Source organism: Papio anubis, chromosome 7 (genome assembly GCF_008728515.1).
Source record: "Papio anubis isolate 15944 chromosome 7, Panubis1.0, whole genome shotgun sequence".
NCBI lineage: Eukaryota > Metazoa > Chordata > Mammalia > Primates > Cercopithecidae > Papio > Papio anubis.
The window spans coordinates 153,542,624-153,567,860 of NC_044982.1; the positions used below are offsets into that span (position 1 = coordinate 153,542,624).

The following is a 25,237-nucleotide window of genomic DNA, read 5'->3' on the forward strand; positions in this document are numbered from 1 at the left end:
AACAGGAACCAGCATTTTCTGACTCCTTAGACAATCTTGTGCCTTTTTAGTCTTCAAGACAAGTTCTTGATTCCCTCTGAGAGACAAGTTTTAATTCAGCTGTTTTTCAGACATAGCTGGAACTCCAGAAGTGGGTAGCTCCTAAGACACTCTCTCGTAAACCCACCTCTGGCCAAGATGAAGCAGAAGGATCAGACTGACCCTCCCACTCCAAACAATAGGGAAAATTTTAAAAGGACAAAATACTGGATATGGAACAATGGTTTTCCAAGACACTGGACACCAGACACTGGAGAACAATGGGCCCAACCACTGTCCCACTTTCTGTCTGTGAGAGCCAGGCTGTGGCACAGGGAGGAGAAACCCAGGTGGAGCCTCAGTTGAAGAGATAGAGCTGAGCATCTGGGGAGCCCAAGACAGCCAGAGTTCATGGGACAGAGTATCACAGAGCAGACAGCTGCAGAGAGAGCAGAATCTAGGTAGTGTCTCTGAGAACAAGAAGGCCTTTTTCTTTTTTTTTTTTTTTTTTTTTTGAGACGGAGTCTCACTCTGTCGCCCAGGCTGGAGTGCAGTGGTGAGATCTCGGCTCACTGCAAGTTCCGTCTCCTGGGTTGTTCACGCCACTCTCCTGCCTCAGCCTCCCGAGTAGCTGGGACTACAGGCGCCCGCCACCGTACCCGGCTAATTTTTTGTATTTTTTTTTTTTTTTTAGTAGAGACGGGGTTTCACCATGTTAGCCAGGATGGTCTCGATCTCCTGCCCTCATGATCCACTCGCGTAGCCCTCCCAAAGTGCAGGGATTATAGGTGTGAGCCACCGTGCCCAGCCGAGAAGGCCTATTTCTTAACTGTGAGTACCTAGGTTGTAATTACCCAGGCCACTGGCCAAGCCAACTAGATAGTGAAAGTTTACAGAAATCCTGTGCCTGTCAGCACTCTCTGGCAGAAGGGCCACTGATTAGCAATCAAAAAGCAAACCCCTAATACATTATGTGAAAGTGGTATTTAGGATCTAGAGGGTTTTTCTCCTCATCTGAATACACATACACAGAGAATCGATTTCATGTTACTTCACCTCTGACAGGTTTGTGAGGAGCAGTTTTCTAGTCATAGATCACTCTGAGTAACTAGATGACTATAAATCTTAAAGATCCATTTGTTTTTCTATTCTATAGGAGAAGCAACTGAAGTTGAGACACAAAATATTACAATGTTATGTCCTCTGCTGCCTATCAGGGTTGCCAGATAAAATACAGCATGGCATGCAATATTTGGGACATATTTATACTTTAAAAATATTTGTATATCTGAATCAAAAGTCACAATGAGATACCATATCACACCAGTCAGAATTGCTATTATTAAAAAGTCAAAAAACCGATGCTGGTGAGGCTGAGGAGAAAAGGGAATGCTTATACACCATTAGTGAGAAAGTAACTTAGTTCAGCCACTGTGGAAGGCAGTTTAAAGATTTCTCAAAGAACTTAAAACAGAACTACCATTCGACCCAGCAATCTCATTACTGGGTGTACATCCAAAAGAAAAATTGTTCTAATAAACAGACACAATCACTCATATTTATCACAGCACTATTCACAATAGCAAGGATATGGAATCAACCTAGGTGCCCATCAATGGTGGACTGGATAAAGATGAGGTGGAACACACATCATGGACTATGGCAGAGCCACAATAAAGAACAAAACCGTGTCCTTTACTGCAACATGGATGCATCTGGAGGCCATTATCCTAAGCAAATTAACACAGAAGCAGAAAACCAAATACATGTTCTCACTTACAAGTGTCAGCTAAGCATTAGGTACTCACGGACATAAAGATGCCCACAGTAGCAACTGGAGACTGCAAAGGGGGTGTGGGAAGAGCTTAAAATCTATTGGGTACTATGCTCATTACCTGGATGATAGGATCATTCACACCCCCAACTTCAGCATCATGCAATACACCCAGGTAACAAACCAGCATACATACCCCCAGAATCTAAAAATGAAAATTGGAAAAAAAATTCAAGATTAACTGGGATATCATTTTGTTTTCCTTTCCCAAGTAAGGCAACCCTACCCTCAAGCAATGCTGTACAAAGGAACACTATCAGGTTTAACTCTTTTGAGTGAGTAGAGGGGAAACAAGTAATATATACATGCCACAGGAAATGCTCACATGTTAACTAACCCTAACAACCCATGGTTAGCTGGGAATCCACTGTCTATGCCCGGAATAAATGTCTTTCTCCAGATTTTACGCTCCTGTTTCCTAGAGATGCCTCTATTTTCTCTTTACTCACTCTCTTCCACTACCATGGGTGAAGGTTTCTACTGCAGTACTTTGAAGCTATGTGAATCCCATTCAACTCCATCCAATGACACAAAATCAAAGCTATCCAACTCTCAGGTTTTGGTATCTGGATGAAATGGCATATCACCCCTGTAGTGCCTTTCCATCTCCCTTAGAGTACAAATCAACATCCTCACAGTGACTTCCAAGGCCCCAGGTGATCTGGCTCCCACGGCCTCATCTGCTGTTCTGTCACACCAAGCATGAACCACCACAGGAACATGGACTTCCTGTTCCTGCTGCCTGGAACTCTGTCCACAGATCTGTGGTTTACTCTCACATCTCCATCAGGTCTCTTCCAGTAAGGCTACTCTGCTCCCCATTTATACCCTATCCTTGTTACCCTGTTTTACCTCTCTCCTGTCACATGATATATTTACTTCTTCATCACCTTCTACTGTAGTTTGAACAATTATGCCCTCTCCAAATTCATGTTGACACTTAATCCCCACGGTGGTGGTATTAAGAGGTGGGCCTCTAAGGTGGTGATTAAGCCATGAGGGCAAAGCCCTCATGAATGGATTAGTGCTTTATAAAAGGGCTGAGGAAAACCAGCTTAGACCCCTCTTGACCTTCTGTCCCTTCCACCACATGTAGACACAGTGTTCCTCCCCCCTTCAGAGAATCCAACAACACGCTGCCATCTTGGAAGCAGACAGCAATCTTCACCAGATACCATTCCTGCCAGTGCCTTGATTCTGGACTTGCCAGCCCCAAAACCATGAGAGATCAATTTCTCTTGTTTATAAATTGCATAGTTTGCGGTATTTTGTTATAGAAGCACAAATTCACTAAGATACCCCCTTGCTTGTATATATTTGAGTAAACACTCAATTCAGGTAGGAACTTTGCTTTGTTCATTGATGTATCCTCAGCATCTAGACTAGGATCTCGCATGTATTTAGAATTCAACAAACATTTGTTAGAAGAACCAATGAAATGGCCTGGGATAGTTATTTACTCTTTGACTGACATGCCCTTCTCTGACTGCTTTCAGCTACGTTCAAACCGATTGTACAGTACACAAGGCTTCAGCCTATATCCCAAAGCCAACTAAGCGGCTTCCTCTGCTGTGTTATTTGAGGATTTGTAGGGCAGACAACCTGACCCCCAAATAGAGACCATTGTTTCATGGCAATTCTTTATTCCTCAGCTCTTAAAAGGTCATCTTCGAAAAATTCTCCAGTGTAAATGTTCTTGAGAGGCAACTAAATATCATGGGTCAATATTTTCACTGTCATGCTGACGGGGAAAGATCACATTTTATGGAAGTGGAGTGAGGCCAGAGATGTGGAAGAGAGAGTTGAAAGATTCCTGAGATGGGAAATGAAAAACTGTGAGGGTCAAACATTTGGTCAAAGGGAGCTAGCCATCTCTCATCAATAGACCCACTCCTTGGGACTTTTTTTCCCCTCATCACCTGTCTAATCAGAGAAGGTGGTAAAAGAAGGCATCTCCTTGGCATCCAATGGGATTCCAATTTCCATGTATCCATGACAGAGCACAGAAGGTACTCTATGGAACTACTGTGATATCCCTTCCCTCCCACCTCCCTACTGCCATTAGACACCCTTTCCAGCCACAGGGGTTAGCAGGTAACTCAGACTGGATCTCCAGAATAACATGTCCTTCTGGGTACACTGCTTGGTTCAAGGGTAGGCGTATAAACTAAGCAGAGCCACTGAGAGTCCTTTTAAGGAATCAGTATGGATTATAGAGAAGGGCGTGACACATTCTTTTCTCCATGATATACACCTGTGAGGATGCTATGGGCCTATAGCCACTGTGGGCCTCTTTGCCCCACCACCAGAGAGAAGCTGCCTGAGAATGAAGCAGAGGACAGCAGAGCCAAGCAAGAGACATTGTCTAAATCCTTAGATTAACTGGGTCTGAAGCCAGCACCAACAGTTGGACTACCCAGTTACATTAACAAGTAAGTTTCCCTCTTTGCAAGCTCATTTGAGTTGGGTTTCTGACACTTGCAACTGAATAAGCCTTGGTTAATATACATCATTACTATCAACATGCCTCACTTGCTTGTAAGTATCAGTGAAGCATCAGCCAGTCAAGTGACTCAACTACTACACTTTATATTTTTAAAAAAGTATTTCTTGAACACGATACTACATGTGGGTTAAAATAATACATCAGCATGCCAAGGAGGTTTCATGGTTGTCCAGAATTGTTCAACTCTTTCTTTCTACTATCAAAGCAAGACAAAACCTCCCATAGTCCCAGGTGCTAGCAGCCTAGAATCTTGGCCACATACTCAGTGAAAAGGCACAGGGAAAATCCCTAGAGAAGGGACACAGGACAGTTTATAAGGTCACATCTTACCCCAGTTAAACTCCAAGACACATTCTTAATGAAGGGAATCAGGAGAGTGGCTTATAACCTCAGTCTCCAATGCCAGAACCATGGCCTCGAGGAATGAAAACCACTCATGGTTGCTAGATCAGATCACTAAGCCAACTTCTGCATTAAAAATACTCACGCAAGAAAACCAAAGTTTTATATGTTTGACAAAAATTACCATCACCTTTGATTCAAATAATACTTTACGTATTTCTAATGTTTCCATAAATGTTATCTCAATGGGGCTTTCACAGCACCTGGGAGTTAAGTATTATTTCAATTTACCAAATGAGACAATCCTGGCTTTCCAAGGTTACCAGTTCCCCAAGGTCACACAGCCAATTGGTGGCAAAGCCAGGACTTAACCTCAGGTCATCTGACTAGAGGATACATGCTCTTTTCATTATATTTCCAAGTTTCTCCAGCAGACAGCCCCTAAAATACTTGACACCTGATACCAAAAAGCCAAATTTTTAAAATAAAAGTTATGTATACAAATGAAAGGAATACATTCTGTCTTGAAAGAAAAATTAGCTTATAGTCTTCAAAAAGCAAATTAAATCATTTCAGTCCAGTTTATACTTTTATTATGAACTTTATCCATTCTCATTTGTATTAAGACTTTGTTGTAGTGGTTAATGCTTCTCAGCTTCTTGACTTGTATACTTTGAAAAGTGACTGAAGCCTGTGTTTTCCAGTTTCAACAGTTAAAACACACACACAGTAGTAAATAGTAATTCCTCATTTAAAATTATAAACAGGTCCCTATATTATTGATATGCTAGTTGGATTAGCTATTTCAATGACAGTAGTTCTGCCATAAACAACCAGTTGGCTAAAGAGAACTGTATAGAAGAACCTGAGCTTTGAGGGCAGATAAGCTTGCTCTCACGGTCACAGCCACCCCAGTCTGTGTGACCTTGGCCAAGTTACTTAACAGCTCTGAGGCCCATTTTTTAGTTGGTAAAAAGGGATGAATGTGTTTATCCTTTAGAATCATTGTAAAGATTAAATGAGCACATGAACACATACACGTTCAATAAAAGTGAATTTTTTCTCCCTCTAAACATCACCAAGATGTTTCATCATTTCTAGTCATCAGGGAAAGCTAAAAAGCAACAGCACAAGCAATATTTTGATTTTACATCCTGTCATCGTTTCTGCTAATAAAAGGCACCACTCCAGATGTAAGCTAACTGTTATTTTACTACCAAATTCATCCCTCAAAGGGAGAGGCAAAAACACTTCTGAAAGAACAGTAACATGTGGCTTGCTATTATAAGCAAGATGTACCCATACAAACAACTGTTTATCTTCAGATTGACAAGATATTCCATATGCTTTTTGGCAATTGCATTTTTTTACCACTCCTCTAAAATTATGGCTAAGAATCTCTCTTGTGGCTTCCATTTGAAAACCATGCAAGATCTAGTTAAAGGATAAACTCAGCCAAACCCAACTAAGAGGAAAGATATTTCAAAGGAACTGAAGGAACATGCGCAGAGTCTACTTATTAACCGTTTAAGGATCAGTGTTTTTAGAAATACTTGAATTATCAGCTATGAAGCAAATGGGAGACAAAATTATGACTATTTCACTGGAAAAAATCTGATTCATTTTATGTTTTCTAAAATTACATTAATTTAATGAACCATACATTTTTACTGAAGAGCTGTCACAGATTATTCTGTAGTGAAATTTATCATTTGAAAATAATTTTTAGATTCTGATATATTTACCTATTAAGGATATTTATATTTAATCTGTATTGGGCATACACATTACTGGAAAAATGTACTATTAACACTTCAAAAGTATTTCAATTCATCTCTGATTACTAAAAACATCAGACATCCACCCACCCACTGCCCCCCACACAGTCAGCACTTCTCTGTATACTATGAAGTTAGTTTCACGGCTTTAAACATGTATCTTATCATTTGGAGTCTAGATTTGCTCCTCTTCACAAAGTCCAACTATTTTGTTAATTTCACTAAAGGTATTGGCCCAGAGTTTAAAAAGAAAAAGAGCATCATTGCACATTGCCTTAATTTTCTATCCATACATGGTTGAAAAAAAGAAAATAATTAAAACATGCTGAAGAGAGCTTTCCTCAGTTACTGAGTTTCATACCTCTTTATAGAGTCCTGGTTCAGAAATGAAGTCTTTAAGATTCCTCATGTCCAAAAGCAGCTCTCCTGACCATTCATTTCTCTACTGCCTCTTATTAAAGATACAAACTAAAATAAAATATCAAAGTAAAGTCCATTAAATGCTCACTTAAATATGTCTCTAGCCATTTGATGGTGGACTTGGTTGCTCATAGCAGAGTTGTGGCTGACGCAGTGAGGCAGGCACTGCCCATCCACATCCATCTGTGGTCAGATTCCCAACCGCCTGCATCCCTGCAGCTGACACCATGGTCAACCTAATTAGTCCTGGCCCTGTAAGGCATTTGATCTCACAACAAATAGCACCAAGTCCTACTGAGACTTGACAAAACACAAATTTGATATCCCAGCAGCGAGTCTTCTGAGCCCTTTGAGTCATCATCGTCCCAGGGCCCCTCTGCTGAGGGCAGTTCTCACTGACATGCTCTTAGTCTGTGCAGGATTTATGCTGAATGGATCATCTTCAAAGCTGGTGCTTAAATCTAGCCAAGCTGTTTAATATGTAAAGTTCAGCCTAGTATTAACAAAAACAGCCTGTCTACATTTTCATCGTAAATCAGCTCCAAATAGTGCTCTAGGTTAAGCTGATGAATAAAGAATATTTATCCAAGGCAGACGGTGAATTTACATGAAAAGTGTGACAGAAACAACAAGCACCTGGTTCATGCTTTTCCCATATTTGATACAACTGGGTTTTTTTTGTTTTGTTTTGTTTTTGTTTTTTCCTGTGTGCCTCAAGTATTTGGGGAGAGAAGATCAAATTGGGAGACTCAAATTCCACTGCCATTTACTAATCATGCCGCTTCAGCTGTGTTATTCATGGCTCTTCTTTGTCTGTAACCTGTAAATTGTGAGTCTCCCAATTCTATCAGGAACACTCTTGTAAATGAATCAACCATAGATGCAGGCATAAATTTATTAGTGTCTTATAATTTCTTTCCTATCGGATAGTCTTACATTGTACAAAAATATCTGTGACCAATTTAAATGTTGAAATACAACATTTAAATTAATTTCTATTTCCTTTCCCCCAAATCAACCTGTAGATGCTTTTAACCATTCTTGCAGAATATTTTAGATGTTTGGCTTCTCCATCTATTGTTTTATAATAATCATGGGAAGAACCTCATCTTAGTCTACTACTTTGTGGTCCTTGGCCTTGTATATTCTCTTTTCAAAAAGCCATTCTTGAAATTAATACATACTCAAATTTGGAAAACACAAAAGATTTGGAAAACACAAAATCACTCATTGCCCCCACCCAGAGATAATCACCGTTAACATTTTGGTAGACATTCTTTACATTACTTATATAGGTACAGATGTGAGGAAAAGAGAGATGGTATTTATTCTAAGATACTGTCAAATATGGGATTTGTCATCCATATAACAACATTTGTAGGGGTGGAGCACTCACATTTTGAGATGTATCCTTATTTCAAAACTGTTAAATGGTGGAAAAATCTGTCCCCGTCTTAAAGATGACATACCTTTTTCCACATGACATCACACTGAACATACTGTTTTGTAATCTGTTTCCTCAAGCAAATTTTTACAAATGTTTTTCCACGTAAAAAATTATTCTACAGGCCAGAAATTCTAGAATTTCTACAGCATCATCTTAATGGCTACACAGTTTTCAGCTGGCAGTGATAGGAAGGGAATGGTGCTGAATGGAAGATTTGGAAGACTTAGCACAGGATTTTACCAGGTGACTTAAATTCATGCATTATACAGTGCACCTGTGAAATCAGAGTCCTGAGACAACAAGGTTACCACCTAGCCTGACCAGGGCTATTGCAAGGATAAAATTAGTAATTTTTTAAATGAGCTGAGAAGTTAAAAGTACTCTATGAGTGTAAACAGTGCTGCTATCTGGAGACGATACATTCAAGGATTTCTTAGCTCACTTGCCCTTCAGGATGACTCTGCCCCAACAAAGCAGTACTGTTTTTAAGACCTCATAATAGCCGAGCAGAAGGGACTGCTAAATGACACTCTCAAGGCGGACACCTCCCATGCTGCAGATGAAGAAGGGCATTCGCTCATATTTGGCCCTGGGCTACTAATGCCTTTCACATATTCCAGTAACCAAAAAATATCTGTTACAGAACCAACAGTCATTTCAGGGTGACCAGACCACAGTGGGTGGTTAAGGCAAGCTGTTGTTTACCCGTCCAGGCTGTCTTGACTTTAGGTCAGTATGACTGACCCAGTGGCTCAAAGAGCACAGGTAAAGAAACGGCACTAAATACTTACAAAGAAGGTTGAGTGTTTTTCTTATTCAAGTCATAGTTTTAATGCATTGGATTATGAGTTGGTGGAAGAAAGGGAAAGCATGATAATATCTTTAGTAATGCCACTCCCCACTGGAAGCCAGCTCAGGCATCTTGCTACGGAAGCTAGTTTTTTTTTTTTTAAGACTCTAAAAAAGCAAGCACCCCTACTCTAGTACCTTACAAAATTGCCCCATTGCTTTATCTTGTTCTATAAAACTCACCACGAAGGAAGAAAGTCTCCATGAAGAAAGTTCAAATCAGTGATAGAACTCAGCCCTCTGCAGCTTTCACAGACCTCTAAATAGGGAAATCACTCAGGAGCTCACCTGCTTTTCCCCCAGCATGTGAATGCAAAAAGACTCAGGTATCCTCAATTAGCTTCATCAGTAGGAACAGGCCTTAAAGGAAAAGGTAGAAAACAGCAGCCTATAGGGTGTGTGTGGTGGGGGAAAGGAGTCCATCTCTTTTCCTTGGTGGTAGGTAGGGTTGATCACTCCATCACTTTCAACAATGAAAAGGTGTGCCATCAGTAATTATGCCAAAATGGTAGCATTAACCGGGATGGTCCCAGTTTACATACGGTGACCATGGTGTTAGGACATGCATTAATATGTCCCAGTTTACATACGGTGACCGTGGTATTAGGACATGCATTAATATGCTTGACTCTGACAAATATAAGGCTGAAAGAAGCCAGACACAAAAGGATATATACATGATTTTATTTAAATAAATTTCAATACATGCAAAATTTATCCAAGAGATAAGAAGTCAGCTCAGTGTTTTCCTTGTGAGAAAGGAGTCAGAAGAAGAGGGGAGGGGCATGGAAGGGCTTGGTGATTCCAGTAACATTCCATTTCTTGAGTGCAGTAGGGACTGTGTGGTAATTCACTGAGGTGCTCTGTTGTGGCACGTGCACTTCTATGGCTGTCCTACCTAGATTTTAGAAGTTCTTAAAAAGGAGCCTTAGGATTTGATTGTATGTATATACATATACATATATGTATACACACATATTTCCACATATTTATTTACAGCTACAGCTATAACTATAGATACAGACCTATCTTTCTTTCAGGCTTATTTTAGTATCAGCTAACGTATCATTGTTCTTGCCTGGGGGGGTTGAGGAGGTACAGGTAAAGCAGCTGTCGCCCATGAACAATTCTGGAGTTCCTTTTTTTTGAGACGGAGTCTCACTCTTGCCCAGGTTGGAGTGCAGTGGCACAATCTCAGCTCACTGCAACCTCTGCCTCTCAGGTTCAAGTGAGTCTCCTGCCTCAGCTCCCCCATATAGCTGGGAATACAGGCACGGGCCACCACACCTGGCTAATTTTTTTGTATTTTAGTAGAGACACAATTTCACCATATTGGCCAGGCTGGTCTCGAACTCCTGACCTTGAGATCCTCCCACCTCGGCCTCCCAAAGTGCTGGGATTGTATAGGCATGAGCCACCACACGCCCGGCCTCAGGGTTCATTTTTTTAATTTAGGAGAAGAGAGCTTGGTTCTGGTTCAGCTAGTCTATGGAAATGTAACAATGCAGAACTTAATAGCGCTATAAATGCTATCCTTTAAATTGGCTAGCAGGCAAATACAAATTATGTCATATGAGTCTTACAACGGTTTAGCTCCATTTCACAAATGAAGAGGCAGAGACTTAAAAAAAGGGTCACTTGTCAAAGGTAATGCCAGGAATTGGCCCTAGGTGTGACGGATTCTTAAGCCTGTTCTCTTTACCATGGTGTCTCTGCCATTGGGAGTCTTGGTCCTCTGTCTAAATCCTGGCCCTTGTATAAATCCAGGATTCTGGATTAACATCTAATGCTACCGTTTGGGGAAACAAAACATTCAACCTAGAGAACCAGGCAATGCCCCCACCATCTGAGAGGCCCATTCTGGGCACACCCTGGGAGATGACAGCTGGCAGTCGCACCCCGCACCCAGGTACCCAGGCTGCCAGAGACGTGCTCATCTCGCTGTGTGAACGAGTCCCTGCAGGCCAGGGCCTCGCTCTCCTCAGAGCCAGGAATGCCACTCAGCTCTGCACTGTCGTCTGCAACACCCATCACCCCCCAACCTCCGGTCCCTTCCCACCTCCGCTGCTTTGCTGTGTGCCTAACCACATGACACCATTCACAGGAGGAGACCAAAGCTCCACCCGCCTGGGAGAGAAGAGCATGGGAAAAATCCCTCTGCAAAACGAAACTCCCTGAAATCCCACGTGTGGAGAAATGTCTTGTTTTACACACAGTGAAATAAGTGTAGACACACTGACTAATTGAAGACATTCTGTCAGACTAGCCCATTTTAATGCTGCCAAAATTCACTGTGACCTGATCATTAACCCGTCTCTCTCAGATCTCCTATTTCTGACTGCAAAGTTGCCGAACACCATTCCCTTTCCCCGCTCAGAGTTCACTGTGTATGTTCTTTAGAGGAAAGACGCGACCAAGTCAGGAGTTCCTCTCACTGCTCACCGCACTAAGAATGGTGCGCCGGATACCCACAGCACTGTGGATGGACGGCCACCCTGACGGTTTCTAATAATAAAAACTTAGCAACTTTGCTTTGACCATTGACCTTACATGATCTTTATAACTCTGAAAAAAATCCTTGGAAAAAGGCAGTTCATTTCTGTCAATGTTGTGTGTTCATTATTTTATTTAAAGCTACTTTAAATTTGTATCAGATCATTCTTCAAAGAAACCCCAAGTTGAGTATTTTATCTCGCTGGGACTGTAGAAAAATAATTGAAATATATTATTACATAGATTTTATATTTCATATATCAGGCTTTTGATATTTGTAAACTAAAACTAAAATCCTAAGCTCCCACCAACCGATGGGCCACAGACCCCCTGGTGGACAAAGGGAGCCCAGAAAAAAGATAAACTGAATTTCTGGCCATGATGGGATGGGAAGTCAGATAGGCCTCAGATGGGAAGAGATAGCCCCTCTCTTCTGTGGTTTAGACACAACAACTGGCCAGAATTAATATGAAAATGCAGATCATAAGACTGACAGAATAGCCTCTCAGTGGCAGTAAGTTACCAAGTTATAAACAAGACCTAAGGCCAGGCAAGGGTTAAGTCACACCCCCGCCTCCCCCGTCAACACACCTAAAGAATAAACTATGATTCTCACTGCCAAAAGGTTTGTCTTTTTCTCTGGCAGCAGAACAAGAACTGGTCTCCAGATAAGCAATATGAGAACAATGACAGCTCATCCAGCTCACAGATGCTGACCAACTCACAGGCGATGTCCCTGTTCCACCAGCCATGACTACAGCTCTGACTGGACAAGAGACTGCTTTCACTAACTTTCTCCTGAAAAGAGACCCCTGACCATGCACCCGTCTAGGCCAGTTTACAGAGATTTTGCACTTGTGCGTCTTTGTGTCCTGAAAAGACCTTTGGATGCACAGGGCGTAGTTGTAATACATTTAAATGTTAAGGCTCCACTCCAAAGTGAACATGGGTCATATGTTAACATGCTTGTTTGTTCAAGATGCCTGTGTCAGTATCACCTTTATGAATATTCATAGCTCCTTTTGTAACCTGCTGAATATGTATGTTTAGCCAACCTGTTCAGCATAAAGTCCTACCCCTACCCTCCTCCTTCAAAGTTCCTGTCTCGGGTCTTGGCTGCAGGTATGTTTTCCCAGCCTGGGGGATGGGCACCTTACAGGTTGTAACCCTTTCTAAGAAATAAATTTGCTCTCTTTACTTCTCCTTTTCTACATTTATACATTGTAATTTTTTCCGTTCACAATATATAACAAAAATCAAATGTATTGTTGCCTTCTCTGGCATATAGAAGCTCCCATTTTTCTGCAGACATTATTTTTTGCCTTTATTACAGTAGTATTAATAAAATATAACGGGCTTTGTTTCATTACCAGAAAAATAAAGAGGTTGGCTTGTCTTCTTTGGTCATGTAAGCATAACTCTTCTGGGTTTCAGTCTACAAAGGGGGGGTTGAAGGAGAAACGGCCCTCTCTGAATCTCCTTTCCTGTAGCACAGGATATCTATGAGTGAGAGGTAAAACCTCCCGAGACCTGGGTCACTTGTTATCTCACTGATGGTAACCACCAACTGGCTGGAGCTGAGTGGCAAGTATCCTCTGCAGATGGGTCGCCAGCCCTCCCGTTCGTCACACTCTTCAGCACACCCACTGTCTCTGAGGCCGGTCTGTTTCACCCATGCATTAGATTCGCGCAAAGGCAGTTGCAGTTCTTGCCACTGAAAGCAATGGCAAAACCTCAATTACCTTTGCACCAACCTAATATCTCTCTGGCCAAGGGATCCCCAGGGCTTGAGATCTCTAACCTAAACACAGAAAAGTCGAGAAGATTAGGAGTTGGAGAACTTGGGATAAGTCTCATTACTTCACAGAAGAGCAGAGGAAGTGTCCCTCGGGTGGGCAGGCAGAGGCCAGAAGATCATTCAGGTGACAACCACAATTGTCACTGTTGGGCACAGGTGGGAGATGACATGCAGGGTGTCAACCACAAAACACTGACGGGTTTGGAAGGTGCTTCACCTCACTCACACAGACGGGATGTATTTTGTGGCTCTTAATCTAAATTCGGCAGTTGTAAAGAAGGCCTGTGCAGGACTCTCTCAATGAAGTATGCTATTCTGGACAAGAATAGGTCAAGCTTTCATAATCACTCAAGTGGACCAGCCCCTGAATGTAATATCCCTCAGACAACACCTACTCCTCTCCAGCCACTATGGAAAAGTCACCGGCATGAATCCGAAGTGTCTGTGTCCCTGAATGACAGCACAGGTGGATGAAGTCTCACCACTCACTCAGGCCAGATATCCAAAGTGGGCAGGCACAGCAGGACAGATAAAAACAGTCGGCCCTCTGTATGCGTGGGTTTCCATCTGCAGTTGGTTGAATCTGCAGAGGCAGAACGCTTGGATACTGAGGGTCAACTATGCTATGCCATTTTATGTAAAGGACTTGAGCATCCATGGATTTTGGAATCTGTGAGAGTCCTGGAACTAATGCTCCTCAACTACAGAGGGCTAAATGAAGTCACTTTCAAGGCAAGCAGTCCCTAAGATAAATCACTCAGCTAATCAGAGAGGATTTAACGGAGAAGCCCCAGAGTGAACCACGTCCACATTCATCACCACACAGAGCACCCAGATATGATTTCTAGGATGGCTGACGAACATGGGGCTCCAGGCACAGTGGAAGGACTTACTTAGCAGAGCGCCTGCCTGTGTCACGGGAAGGCTGTCAGTCACTGGGTCTGGCCGAGATTCATCACCAGCTCAAATTTTAGGCTCTGTCTCTCTGGACTGCCTGTCAGTCATCCTAGAGTCCAGGCTGACATTCAGAAATGCCCAGTGTCGAGGTACGTATGTGCCTTGCGTCATGTAGCAGATGACGAAAATAAAAGACCCCAAGTGGTTCCATTTTCAGTTTCGGTTTTAAGAAACTATCACAAACATAGCAGTGCTCCAGGGACGGCGGGTTAGAAAGAATAAAACGTAAGGCATCATCTCTGCATTAGAAATGTCTTCCCATGATCAGGCCACTGCTGAAGGAACAGGCTCCACCTATGTCCCCATGTTTGTGACTGACACGAGAAGTCACACCTTGATGTGTAGACAGCTATAAGGGTGGGTGCTAGTTTTTCACAATCAAATTTTAAAATCACCCACCATCTTTGTGTAACTGAGCACATTTTCTTGATTTTCCTCTAAAGTTCACAGTCCTTGGAATAGCGCATGGTATTTTCTAGCCCAGAGGTTCTCAAACCTCAGTGAGCTTACAAAACCTCAATGCCAAGACTGCACCCCATACCATACCAATTTAGTCAGACCCTCTAAGGTTGGGTCCTGGGTATCAGCAGGTGTTTTTTTGCATCAGCGTTTGTTGAAACTCCTCATGTCTGGCATTATACTGTATGTCCATCTGGCTCTCCTTACCTTTCACATTCCAAATTTATTTCCATTCATCTCTCAGAACTGGCTTTCCAAATCAGTTTCTCTCCCTCTTGTGATTGTCCTAACTGGTTGCTACATTATTTAGAAATTAGTTTGACTTGTGAAAACCAGAATCAGCACATGTTTGGTTGGTGAAAGCCTCAGAGATTAAGAGATGAGCTCTTCTCTACAGCATCCTTTCAGAATCAAATTAGTTTGTGGCTTCAGCCAAGAATCTCATAGAATGGAGGAAAGAATTCTTCCCCTGAAATTACAGTTCTTTTCACAGGATAACACTTCAAAGAGATACCAAGGAGAAAATCAGCTTAGCAACCAAAGTGACAACTTGTGACTCAACCTGATGGAAAAACAGGGTGTTCCATATCCCTTGCTCCCACACCTGAACACCAAAGGTATACAGTCTGGGCCAATCTAAATCACGTGGAAAGTTGGAACATAAGATGTAAATTGTCCCTCTCTTTCAGATCACTGGACTCAGATTACTACATACTCTGATTTTTCTGATTCTCTGATCTCTCTTTTTGGCTGTACAGAAAATATTTTAAACAACGTTGAATTCTATCGAAAAGCTTGTGTACCCTGTAATAACTTCCTTTCTTCCCTACTGTCTCAGCCCATCACAGGGTTGGCACCATGCCACTACAAAGGACCAGTTTACTACGGGTAGGAGTTACTGCCATGCAGTGTTGAATGTCTTACTTTCCACATTTCCCAACATGGAAAATGAGGATAGTAACCCTTGAACCAACTTCCCAGGGTCACAAGAGAATGGAGTGGCAACCTGTGCCACGCAAGATGGTGCAAAGAACACAAATTTTGGAGCCTGACATAACTGAGCCTGGCTCTGTTATTTACCAGGTGGATGACAATAGGCAAATTGTTTGATCCTCCTGTGTCTCCGTGCCCTCATTTGAAAAGGGGATATCAACATCTATCTCACAGGGCTGCTGGGTGTGCTAATTGAGATATCGTATCATAGAATGCCTCGCGTTGTATCTGGCACACAGTCCTTGCTCAGTAGCTGCTTGTTTTCTGTCCCTGAAGTAGATCAGAAAAACCAACAGGAAATGCCACGTTGCAGTTCAAGGGTCCAAGACTGTGAATTTGCCTGGCTTAGAATTCAAGCTTGTTATCCTGCACCAGCAGGATCCAATAGCAGCTCTGATAATTTACCAAACTGGCAACATGCAAAGCCTAAAATACACAGTGGAGTTCCCAGTCCTGAGTCCTAGCAAACAATCACCCTTTGTTGTCGAATTTCCCTTGAGTTGCTCCTTCTCAACGATAATGGGCTCAAGTGGGCTCATTCTCAAAGTTTGCAGAACCCTGCTTCCCTCCCTATAAATAATAAGCTCTTTCTATTTCCTCCCCCTATTTTTAAATACGTGAGTCTTGCTCCCTTTCTTCCCAGAAATGGCTTAAAGCATGTTGCATTTTCATACATGTTATGTAGATTCTCAGCATGGTTCCTGTGGTCTTTCTAACAACCTTTCTATAGAAATATAACCACTATACTGCCCAGGTGCAGTGGCTCACACCTGTAATCCCAGCACTCTGGGAGGCCAAGGTGGGCCAACGTCAGGAGATCGAGACCATCCTGGCCAACACGGTGAAACCCTGTCTCTACTAAAAAAAATACAAACAATTAGCTGGGCGAGGTGGTGGTCACCTGTAGTCCCAGCTACTCGGGAGGCTGAGGCAGGAGAATGGCGTGAACCCAGGAGGCGGAGCTTGCAGTAAGCCGAGACTGCGCCACTGCACTCCAGCTTGGGTGACAGAGCGAGACTCTGTCTCAAAAAAAAAAAAAAAAAAAAAAGAAAAGAAAAAGAAAAACAGAAATATAACCACTACACTGAGGAGAGGGTCAATAGGTACGGAAACAGTTCACTTGATTTTTATGCGGAAGTTCTGAAAGCGAATCATGATTATGCAACAATAATCAGCAGGTTTCTTTCAGTCCTGGGAAGTTTCAGTTCCTCATTTAACTCAAGTCAGCTGTTATATAGATTCTACCTGTTAATATCAGCCTTGCAGAACTGTTCCCTGAAAAATGTTTAAGCAGTTACACAAAAACTGAGTCAAAGACAAATGCTGTTGGCAATATCTCTCTTGATAGAACTGGTTCCATGTGACAGAGATGAGGTGGTAGCAGCCATTCATTCAGGGCTCTTAGAGGAGCCTGTTCTCAGAATTTCCAAATCTATGGCCAACATGAGCTTTCTTCCTGCCACAGCTATGTATCTGTAGTGTGCTAGCTTCTTGTGCAATTCCGTGCCCTTGTAGGCTTCCTAAAACATACTTGAACAATAATTACAACTGCATATGTGCATAGGTTTTATTTTCTTCCTGTCTTTCCAACATGTGCTATAATTATACTGGCATTATACTATACTCTCCTTGCTTCGATTTCATCCAGTTGGGTTTCTGACCATAGTAGATACTGTGGAGGACCCACTCATAACCCCTCAACGCCATTCCAGTAGTGTCTGATCTCCTACTATTACAAGCATTTTCTACTTTCTGCGTAAGGGGCTTCTCTACCCACAGGAGCCTGTTAGGCCTGCAAGTGGCACAGGCTGGAAGTGGCAGACAGTTAATGACGCAGGGAGTAGCCTTCAACTAAAATAAAAGAGCTTTAGTGAATAAATACCCAATTCCTCATCCCTCAGTTAGAACAACTCTGAGGCACATTCTCCATTGTCTCTCAGAGCCTGAAGCAGGATCGAGTCCCAGCTGCCCACAGGGTGACCTGCCACTCACCCTCCCAAGGTTGGCTTCCTTTCCTTCTCTTCCTCACTTCCCCACTTCCCTACGGTGCTTCCTGGAATCCTTCCAAATAAACGACTTGTGCTGCAGCCTTATTTCCAGGTACAATCATGGGTACCTGATTGGAGCACAAGTCGTATATTTGGAAAGGTTCACCCTAAGACGCTGATGCATGCAATGAGACCCAGACAGTCCCTTCATTCCTTTATTTGACTTAGATTTTTTTTGAGGGCTTACCATGTGCCTGGCTCTGTGCTAGGTTCTAGGGATGCAACAATTAAGAGGACGGACACTATTCTTTTCTCAGCAAATTTATGATCAAATGGGGGAAACAGACATTAAGCAAGTAAGCATCTAATTGATGGGTGCTATGAAGACAAAGTGCGGAATAAAAGCAGAATATAAAATAAGGACATCTAGCCACATTTGCAGGAAAGCTTTCCCTTCAGAAGCAGCTTTTAGTAAAAGGCTGAAGGATGGGTAGGAGTAAGCAAGTAGAGTGGGTGGAATATTGTCCCAGGCAGAGGAAACAGCATGTATAAAAGCCCTGAGGCATAAGGTTACAGTGTTGCAGAGAGAAGAAAAACATGGCCGAAGCATTGTGGAAGAGTCCTACACCCTCTTCCAATCCCCCCTAAATGATCAAATTGGGCAAAGAACCCTAAAGAAATGGAAAGGACTAGACAATTTCTTTTGGGAGTTAAAAACTCAACACTATTATTTTACTTATCTAATGATTTATTAATTCTGCCTATTTGGTCCAGCCCTTCAGATTTTAACTACTTCTTTGAGATAGAGTCTCGCTTTGTTGCCCAGGCTGGAGTGCAGTGGCGCCATCTGCTCATTGCAAGCTCCGCCTCCCTGGTTCATGCCATACTCCTGCCTCAGCCTCCCGAGCAGCTGGGACTACAGGCGCCGCCACCACGCCCGGCTAATTTTTTTTTTTTTTTTTTAGTAGAGATGGGATTTCACCGTGTTAGCCAAGATGGTCTCCATCTCCTGACCTTGTGAACCGCCCGCCCTCGACCTCCCAAAGTGCTGGGATTACAGGCACGAGCCACTGCACCCAGCCCAAATTTTATCTACTTTTAAACTCCATTTAAAAACATGCAATCTTGCACTTGTTCAAAAGTAAAATTACTTGACTGCATGAGAGTGAAGCCTCAACGGAGGCACACCAGTTCAGAACGGTTGGAATTCCAGGCCTCTCTTAGAAAACCAGGTCTGTGTTTGAGAATTACTCTCAAATCATTGATTGTGTGCAGAGTGGTGGGGCTGGAGGGATGAGGGGAAAGAGGCAGGACTACTCTACGTCTTACTGTTTCAGGGATCCCAAAGATTACTCCCACTTTCGGAGATTTGCTAGAAGGAGTCACGGGACTCAGCAAACAGTTGAACTCAAAGCTGGAGTTCATTATAGCCACATAGTAAGAATATACAGCTGGATCATAAGGGAAAGACACAGGCAGAGAAATCAATGCCAGGCTTCCTTATACCCACTCCCTCCAGTGACGGGGCACACCTGAGCATGTTCCTTTCTCCAGCAACTAAAAGTACAGTACCGTGTGCAATGTTTCTGCCTGGGGATCCCATTATGGACTCAGCATCCAAGGTTTTTCCTGGGGTATGGTCACAGAGGCACCCTCTGACTAGCAAGGACCAGTCTTCTAGATTCCCAGAAGAAAGCAGGTGTTCGGCATAAATCACGTTGTTTGTGCGAACAGTTTAAGCAGAGTGAACCATTCTGATTTCTTAGAGAATGGGACAAGTACCAATTCCCAGGTGTCAGCTAAAGCCCCCCACCCTTGCAGACAGACCCTTCTAAACATAGCAAACTCATGCCTGCTTTGTTAACTCTTCTCTCCACTTTACCCCATGAAGAAGTTGTGAAAAGGCGTCGAACTTTCCCCTATTTTCAGCATCATAAGATCAGCAGATAAAGAGAAGCAACATCATAGGAGGCTTTCTAGGAATTCTCTTTTGCAGTGGCTTGGTCCTGCAAATACCCGTTTGGAAATATCAGTGTTCGATAGCTCAGGTGAAATTTAGAGACCCCCCCAGGTATACTGGTACTGAGGCCCATGTGGGCCCGGCTAAAAGAACAAACCAAACCAATAAAAAAGAACTCTTACTTTGTTAGCTTTAAATAGACAATATCGATGGGCTATATTTAATGATTGCCTTCATTTGAAAAGCATATTAAAAACTGAGATTTCATTTCTTGTCTCCCAGCAGCAAGACTCTGCTTGGAATAACAGTTCAGATTTCCAGCAATGAGGCCAACTCATCCGGTGACATAAATTTCATTTACCACAAACATAAACCATGTTTTCAGCAATAATTTACATATCTGAAATGACAGAAATTGGAAACTAATCAGCATAGCCTAAATACATGGCCCTCTTCATTGTAACTTTTTATAGCCAAAGTGACCTTTCTTAGTGGCAAGGTAGCATATTTATAGGATGCTATTTTCTCATGTAATTCACTGTCACATTACATTTTCATAAATATTACTGAAAGGTGAAATCGCTGCATGTAATAATAACTCATAAATACTAAACTGCATCCTTGAAAAAGCAGTGAAAAGATACTAAATAAAAGTTTGCAAAGAGAAAATTATTCACGATTTCACACAAAATGCCTATTTTGCATGTTACCTTTCAGACTCTGTCCAGATCATATATATTTTAGAAGTTTATGATCATATTGTGCATCAATGCTCAGATTTTAAACAGAGGACAAATATTTTTCCTATTTCTCCACAGATGTCATAATTACCACTCCATTACATTACTTGCTGCAGGAGACAGTTTTACTTTTAATCTGTGTATTAAATTCTTAATTTTTAATCCAAGTAATCAATACCCATTGTTACAAACAAAATAGTCAAAAAATTACTTTAAATGAAAAGTCACAGTCACATGCCAGCTGCTATTCCCTAGTAGCAACCGCTTTTATTTGAATGTCCATTTTTAATTTTCTACTGATCATCTCCACATCACTAAAAAACATACTTATACTATGATTTCTTAACGTATTGATTTTAGGTATGATCTACTGATTGCTACCTTTGGTTTCTTTATTGGTTTCCTTTGTAATTACTTATCCCTTCATTTCTTGTTCCATCTATGATGGGTGGAATTTTCTTAATTCCCCATTCTATAGGAGTGAAGAGTGATGACTGCCCTCATCTTCCCCTTCATTTTTCCTCCCCAACTTCACTCTGAAGCTCTGTTGTTCATGTTTACACTTTTATAGCATGGAGGTGGATAATACTTACATGCTGCTCTGTAGCCATGTCTGTCTTCCATACTTTGTCCATAGGTGAATTTTAAAAGTTGAAATCAATCAACAGTGTCTATATAATGATGATTCCATAACTACTGTTCACTCGTGGAAGTAAATGGTATAGCGTTGCTATATTTCCTTTATTGTATAGCATTTTATTTTTTCTGGAATTTATAGTTGTCCTTGTCTTCCTTCTTGCAATGTCTGTATTGCTTCCTTATATGATCTAGAAAATTAAAGGTAGTAATGTATCTATAGAATCGCTTTTCCTGGCCTATTCCTACTCTCTGATATCTCCTTCCCAAAGAAATCATGTCTCCTGCTCCAACAATAACTAACTGTCAGTAAAATTCAGCTGTCATCCTGGGATTCTCCTTCCTTACTCTATTGGGTTGAAATTATTATTTCCACTATTCCATCTTCTCTTTTACTTTTTTCTCCCACTTAGAACATATCTGAAGTATCTGTATTCTATTCTTATACTTGCCTGATAGTTTTGCTGGGAAGAGAAATCTAAATTGAAAATAATTTTCATTCAAAAACTTGAAGTTTTACTTCATCAACCTATCACATCCTTTGTTGCTATGGTTCCTGATCTTTTACAGGTGGCCTGTTTTCATGTTTTCTTATTTTGTTTTGTTGTTTTCTTCCTCAAAAAACTCATAAATGTTTGTCTTTTCCCAGGTGTTCAGAACATTCAGAAACTGTGTTTTCTCTGTAGATCATGTTTTATTTATTTGTGCTAGACATTAAGTAGATCTAAGTAGATCTCTTCATTCTTGTTTTTCAGTGCTATGAAATTAATTTTTTTTATAATTTCCTCCTCTGTCTTTTCCCTGTTCTCTTTATAGTCTGCCTAGATTTATTCTCTATAACTTATCTTTTCTCTCACATTCTCCATCACTGCTTTTCTCTATTATACCTGCCTCAAAATCATCGACCCTTTCCGTGTTTTAAAAAACGTTATACAGTCATATATTAAATATTTGGTTCCTTGTTCCTTTTTTCAGAGCATTTTGTTTCATGGATGCAGTGCCTGCGTACATTTTTCTGAGAATCATAAGAAAAAAATCTAATCTCTTCTCTGATTTATTTCTGCTTTTGTGTGTGTGTATGTGTGTGTGTGTGGTGTGTGAGGTCATTTTTCCTGCCTATTCATCTTGTGTTCTTTTCTTCATTTTTCAGATTTTCTTCAAATACCTGGTGCCTCAGTTGCATATATTTAAGGATCAAGCAACAAAAAACTGACAGGTACCTTATGCCCATCAAGATGACTATTCTCAAAAAAAAATAGAAAATAATAAGTGTTGGTGAGGATACGGAGAAATTGGAACCCCTGTGCCCTGTTGCTGGGAATGTAAAATGATGCTGCTGCTATGGAAAAGTGTGGCAGTTTCTCAAAAAAAAAGAAAAGTAGAATTGCTATGTGATCCAGCAAGTCCACTTCCGGGTATCTACCCCAAAGAATTGAAAGCAGAGTCCCTAAGAAATATTTGTGTACCTATGTGCATAGCAGCACTATTCACAATAACCAAAAGGTGGAGGCAACCCAATTGTCCATCAACGGATTGGAGATTAAACAAAACATGGTACGTACATACAACGGAATATTACTCAGCCTAAAAAGGAAAACAATTCTGACACATGATACAACATGAATGTTGAGGCATTGTGCTAAGTGAAATAAGCCATCAACACTGTACAATTTCACTTCTATAACATATCTAGAGAGTAATCAAATGCACAGAAACAGAAAATTGAATGGTGGTTGCCAGAAGCCGAGGGAAGGGGGAATGGGAGATGTTGTTTAATGGATAGAGAGTTTCAGATTTGCAAGATGAAAAAGTTGTGGAGGTTGGTTGCACAACGATATGAATATACTCAGCAATATTGAATGGTACACCTGAAAATGGTTACGATGATTTTTTAAAAAGAGGAGAAGAACCTGACAAGGAGCTGTAGCAGAAGCACTGGGGCATGACCCATTATCTTCTCAGCAAATGACAATTTCAGCTCATGCTGGCATGACTCCAATTTGATGTGAGTGCACCAGTTCATGGCAATGTTTTAAATTTTTGATGGGAAAGTAATCAATATTAGCAACATACATTTTTGTATGAACACTTTTCTCCAAGATATGGACTCAATGACATGAGTTGTTCTGTATTTGGAAATGGTCTTAATTATGACACAGCAAGGAATGAAATGGCAATGAGTTAAACTGCTCAGAACACAGGAGTTCTGATCTTTAGTACAAATTTTCTAGGAATATATAAAGCAAGCAAGAGGGGTGCTGTTGGAAAGAAAAGAATTTCAGCATCAAATGAAATGCTACCACCTTAAGACAAATTGATATAGAAGGTTAAAAGGTTTTCTTTTTAGCCTTTTAAATCCATAAATTCTACTTTCTTGAAGGATTGTTTTCATTTTATAACAGTAACATGTTTTTAAAGAAGAAAAGAGGTTGGGCACAGTGGCTCACATCTGTTAACCCAGTCAAGGCAGGAGGCCAGGGCAGGAGGATCACTTCAGCACAGGAGTTTGAGACCAGCCTAGGTAACATAGTGAGACCTCATTTCTACTAACATTTTAAAAAATTAGCCAGGCTTGGTGGTGCACACACCTGTAATCCCAGCTACTTGGGAGGCTTGATGGAGATTGCTGAATGGGATGGAGGTTTGCAGTGAAACATGATAATGCCACTGCAATTCAGCCCATATAGAGGAGACCCTGTCAGAGTGGGCAGGAGGGGAGGGAGGGAGGGAGGGAGGGTGGAGGGAAGGAAGGAAGAGGGAAGGAAGGAGGAGGGAGGGAGGAGGAAGGAGGAGGGAAGGAGGAGGGAGGAGGGAAGGAAGGAAGGAAGGAAGAAGGAAGGAAGGAAGGAAGGAAGGAAGGAAGGAAGGAATGAAATAAAGAAAGGGAAGAAAAGGAAAGGAAGAAAGGGAAAGAAAGGAAAGGAAGGAAAGGAAAGGAAAGGAAGGAAGGAAGGAAGGAAGGAAGGAAGGAAGGAAGGAAGGAAGGAAGGGAAGAAAGAAGGAAAGAGAAAGAAAGAAAGGAAGGAAGGAAGGAAGGAAGGAAGGAAGGAAGGAAGGAAGGAAGGAAGGAAAAGGAAGGAAGGAAAGGAAAGGAAAGGAAAGGAAACAGGGAGCAGAAGTGTCAGCATATTTCTTGAAAATATTCAATATAGAGCCAAGTCACTACTGTCCAAAGTCAGTATTAACATGAGGATGAGTATTTAGCTTTACCATTCAGATTTTAAACTATGAGGTTTTTGTTTGTTTGTTTTTAATGTAAGACAATAGGTAAGTACTTTTTAACTTTGGAGTCTCATAGCTCTCTATATAAAAGCAGTAGTAGAAGTAGCTACGGACTAAGAATGACTTGAATCATAATGCCCATTACTCAGCTAAAAATAATCAGTCGAACCGAACTATCACGGCATTTTCAGGGATAAAAAAGAAAAATTCCATTTTCACTGTTGTTAGCAAAGAAAACATATTTCTACATCTTCTACAAGGAAAAAAAAAGTACTATTAAGCACAAGGGGATAATATCTGGCTCTAATTCAATTCTGCCAAGAGGCCCAGAAGTAATCAATAAACACTTATTAACTAATCATGCGGCATCTCGTTTCCGTGAGTGAAATGGTGAGTGTTGTATACATCCAGAAAATAACCCTTTAATGTATATGAAAAAATGGGGAATAAGGAAAAAGCTATGGTGAGTGGCTGATTTCACATCAAATTTCGCAGGAAACTGTTTAGCTTTCTTTTTCCTATACCTCGCTGGCACATCTAAGGGTGGAAGGGAAAAACATCAAGGCTAAAATATTACGGTCATATTTTACTGCTTCTTTGTTATCCTTTAAATGCTTCTGCTATAGTCTTGGAAATTCCACACTACCTCCAGTCAACCTTTAGAAAATCATCAGTCAAAACAAATGCAGTCAATTTGAGGTCGGGGGCATGTTAAGGAGGTGTTGGTCAAAGGACACAAAATTTCAGGCAGACAGGAGAATAAGTTCAGGGGATCTATTATACAACAAGGTGATGAC

General features: G+C 41.4%; 1 protein-coding gene across 14 annotated transcripts in view; it reads right to left on the reverse strand.

Moving 5' to 3' along the window:
• RYR3 (ryanodine receptor 3) overlaps nucleotides 1-25,237 on the reverse strand; it is a 569,735-nt gene that overhangs the window by 463,653 nt on the left and 80,845 nt on the right. The window contains exon 1 of one of the 14 annotated variants that reach the window (XM_021941706.2): nucleotides 1,914-10,404. The exons of the other annotated variants lie outside the window; for them this stretch is intronic. Within the exon in view, the coding sequence (XP_021797398.2) occupies nucleotides 1,914-1,982 (69 nt within the window). The 5' untranslated portion in view covers nucleotides 1,983-10,404. Of the gene's footprint in view, nucleotides 1-1,913; nucleotides 10,405-25,237 lie in introns of those variants that run through there. 14 annotated transcript variants of the gene reach the window in all.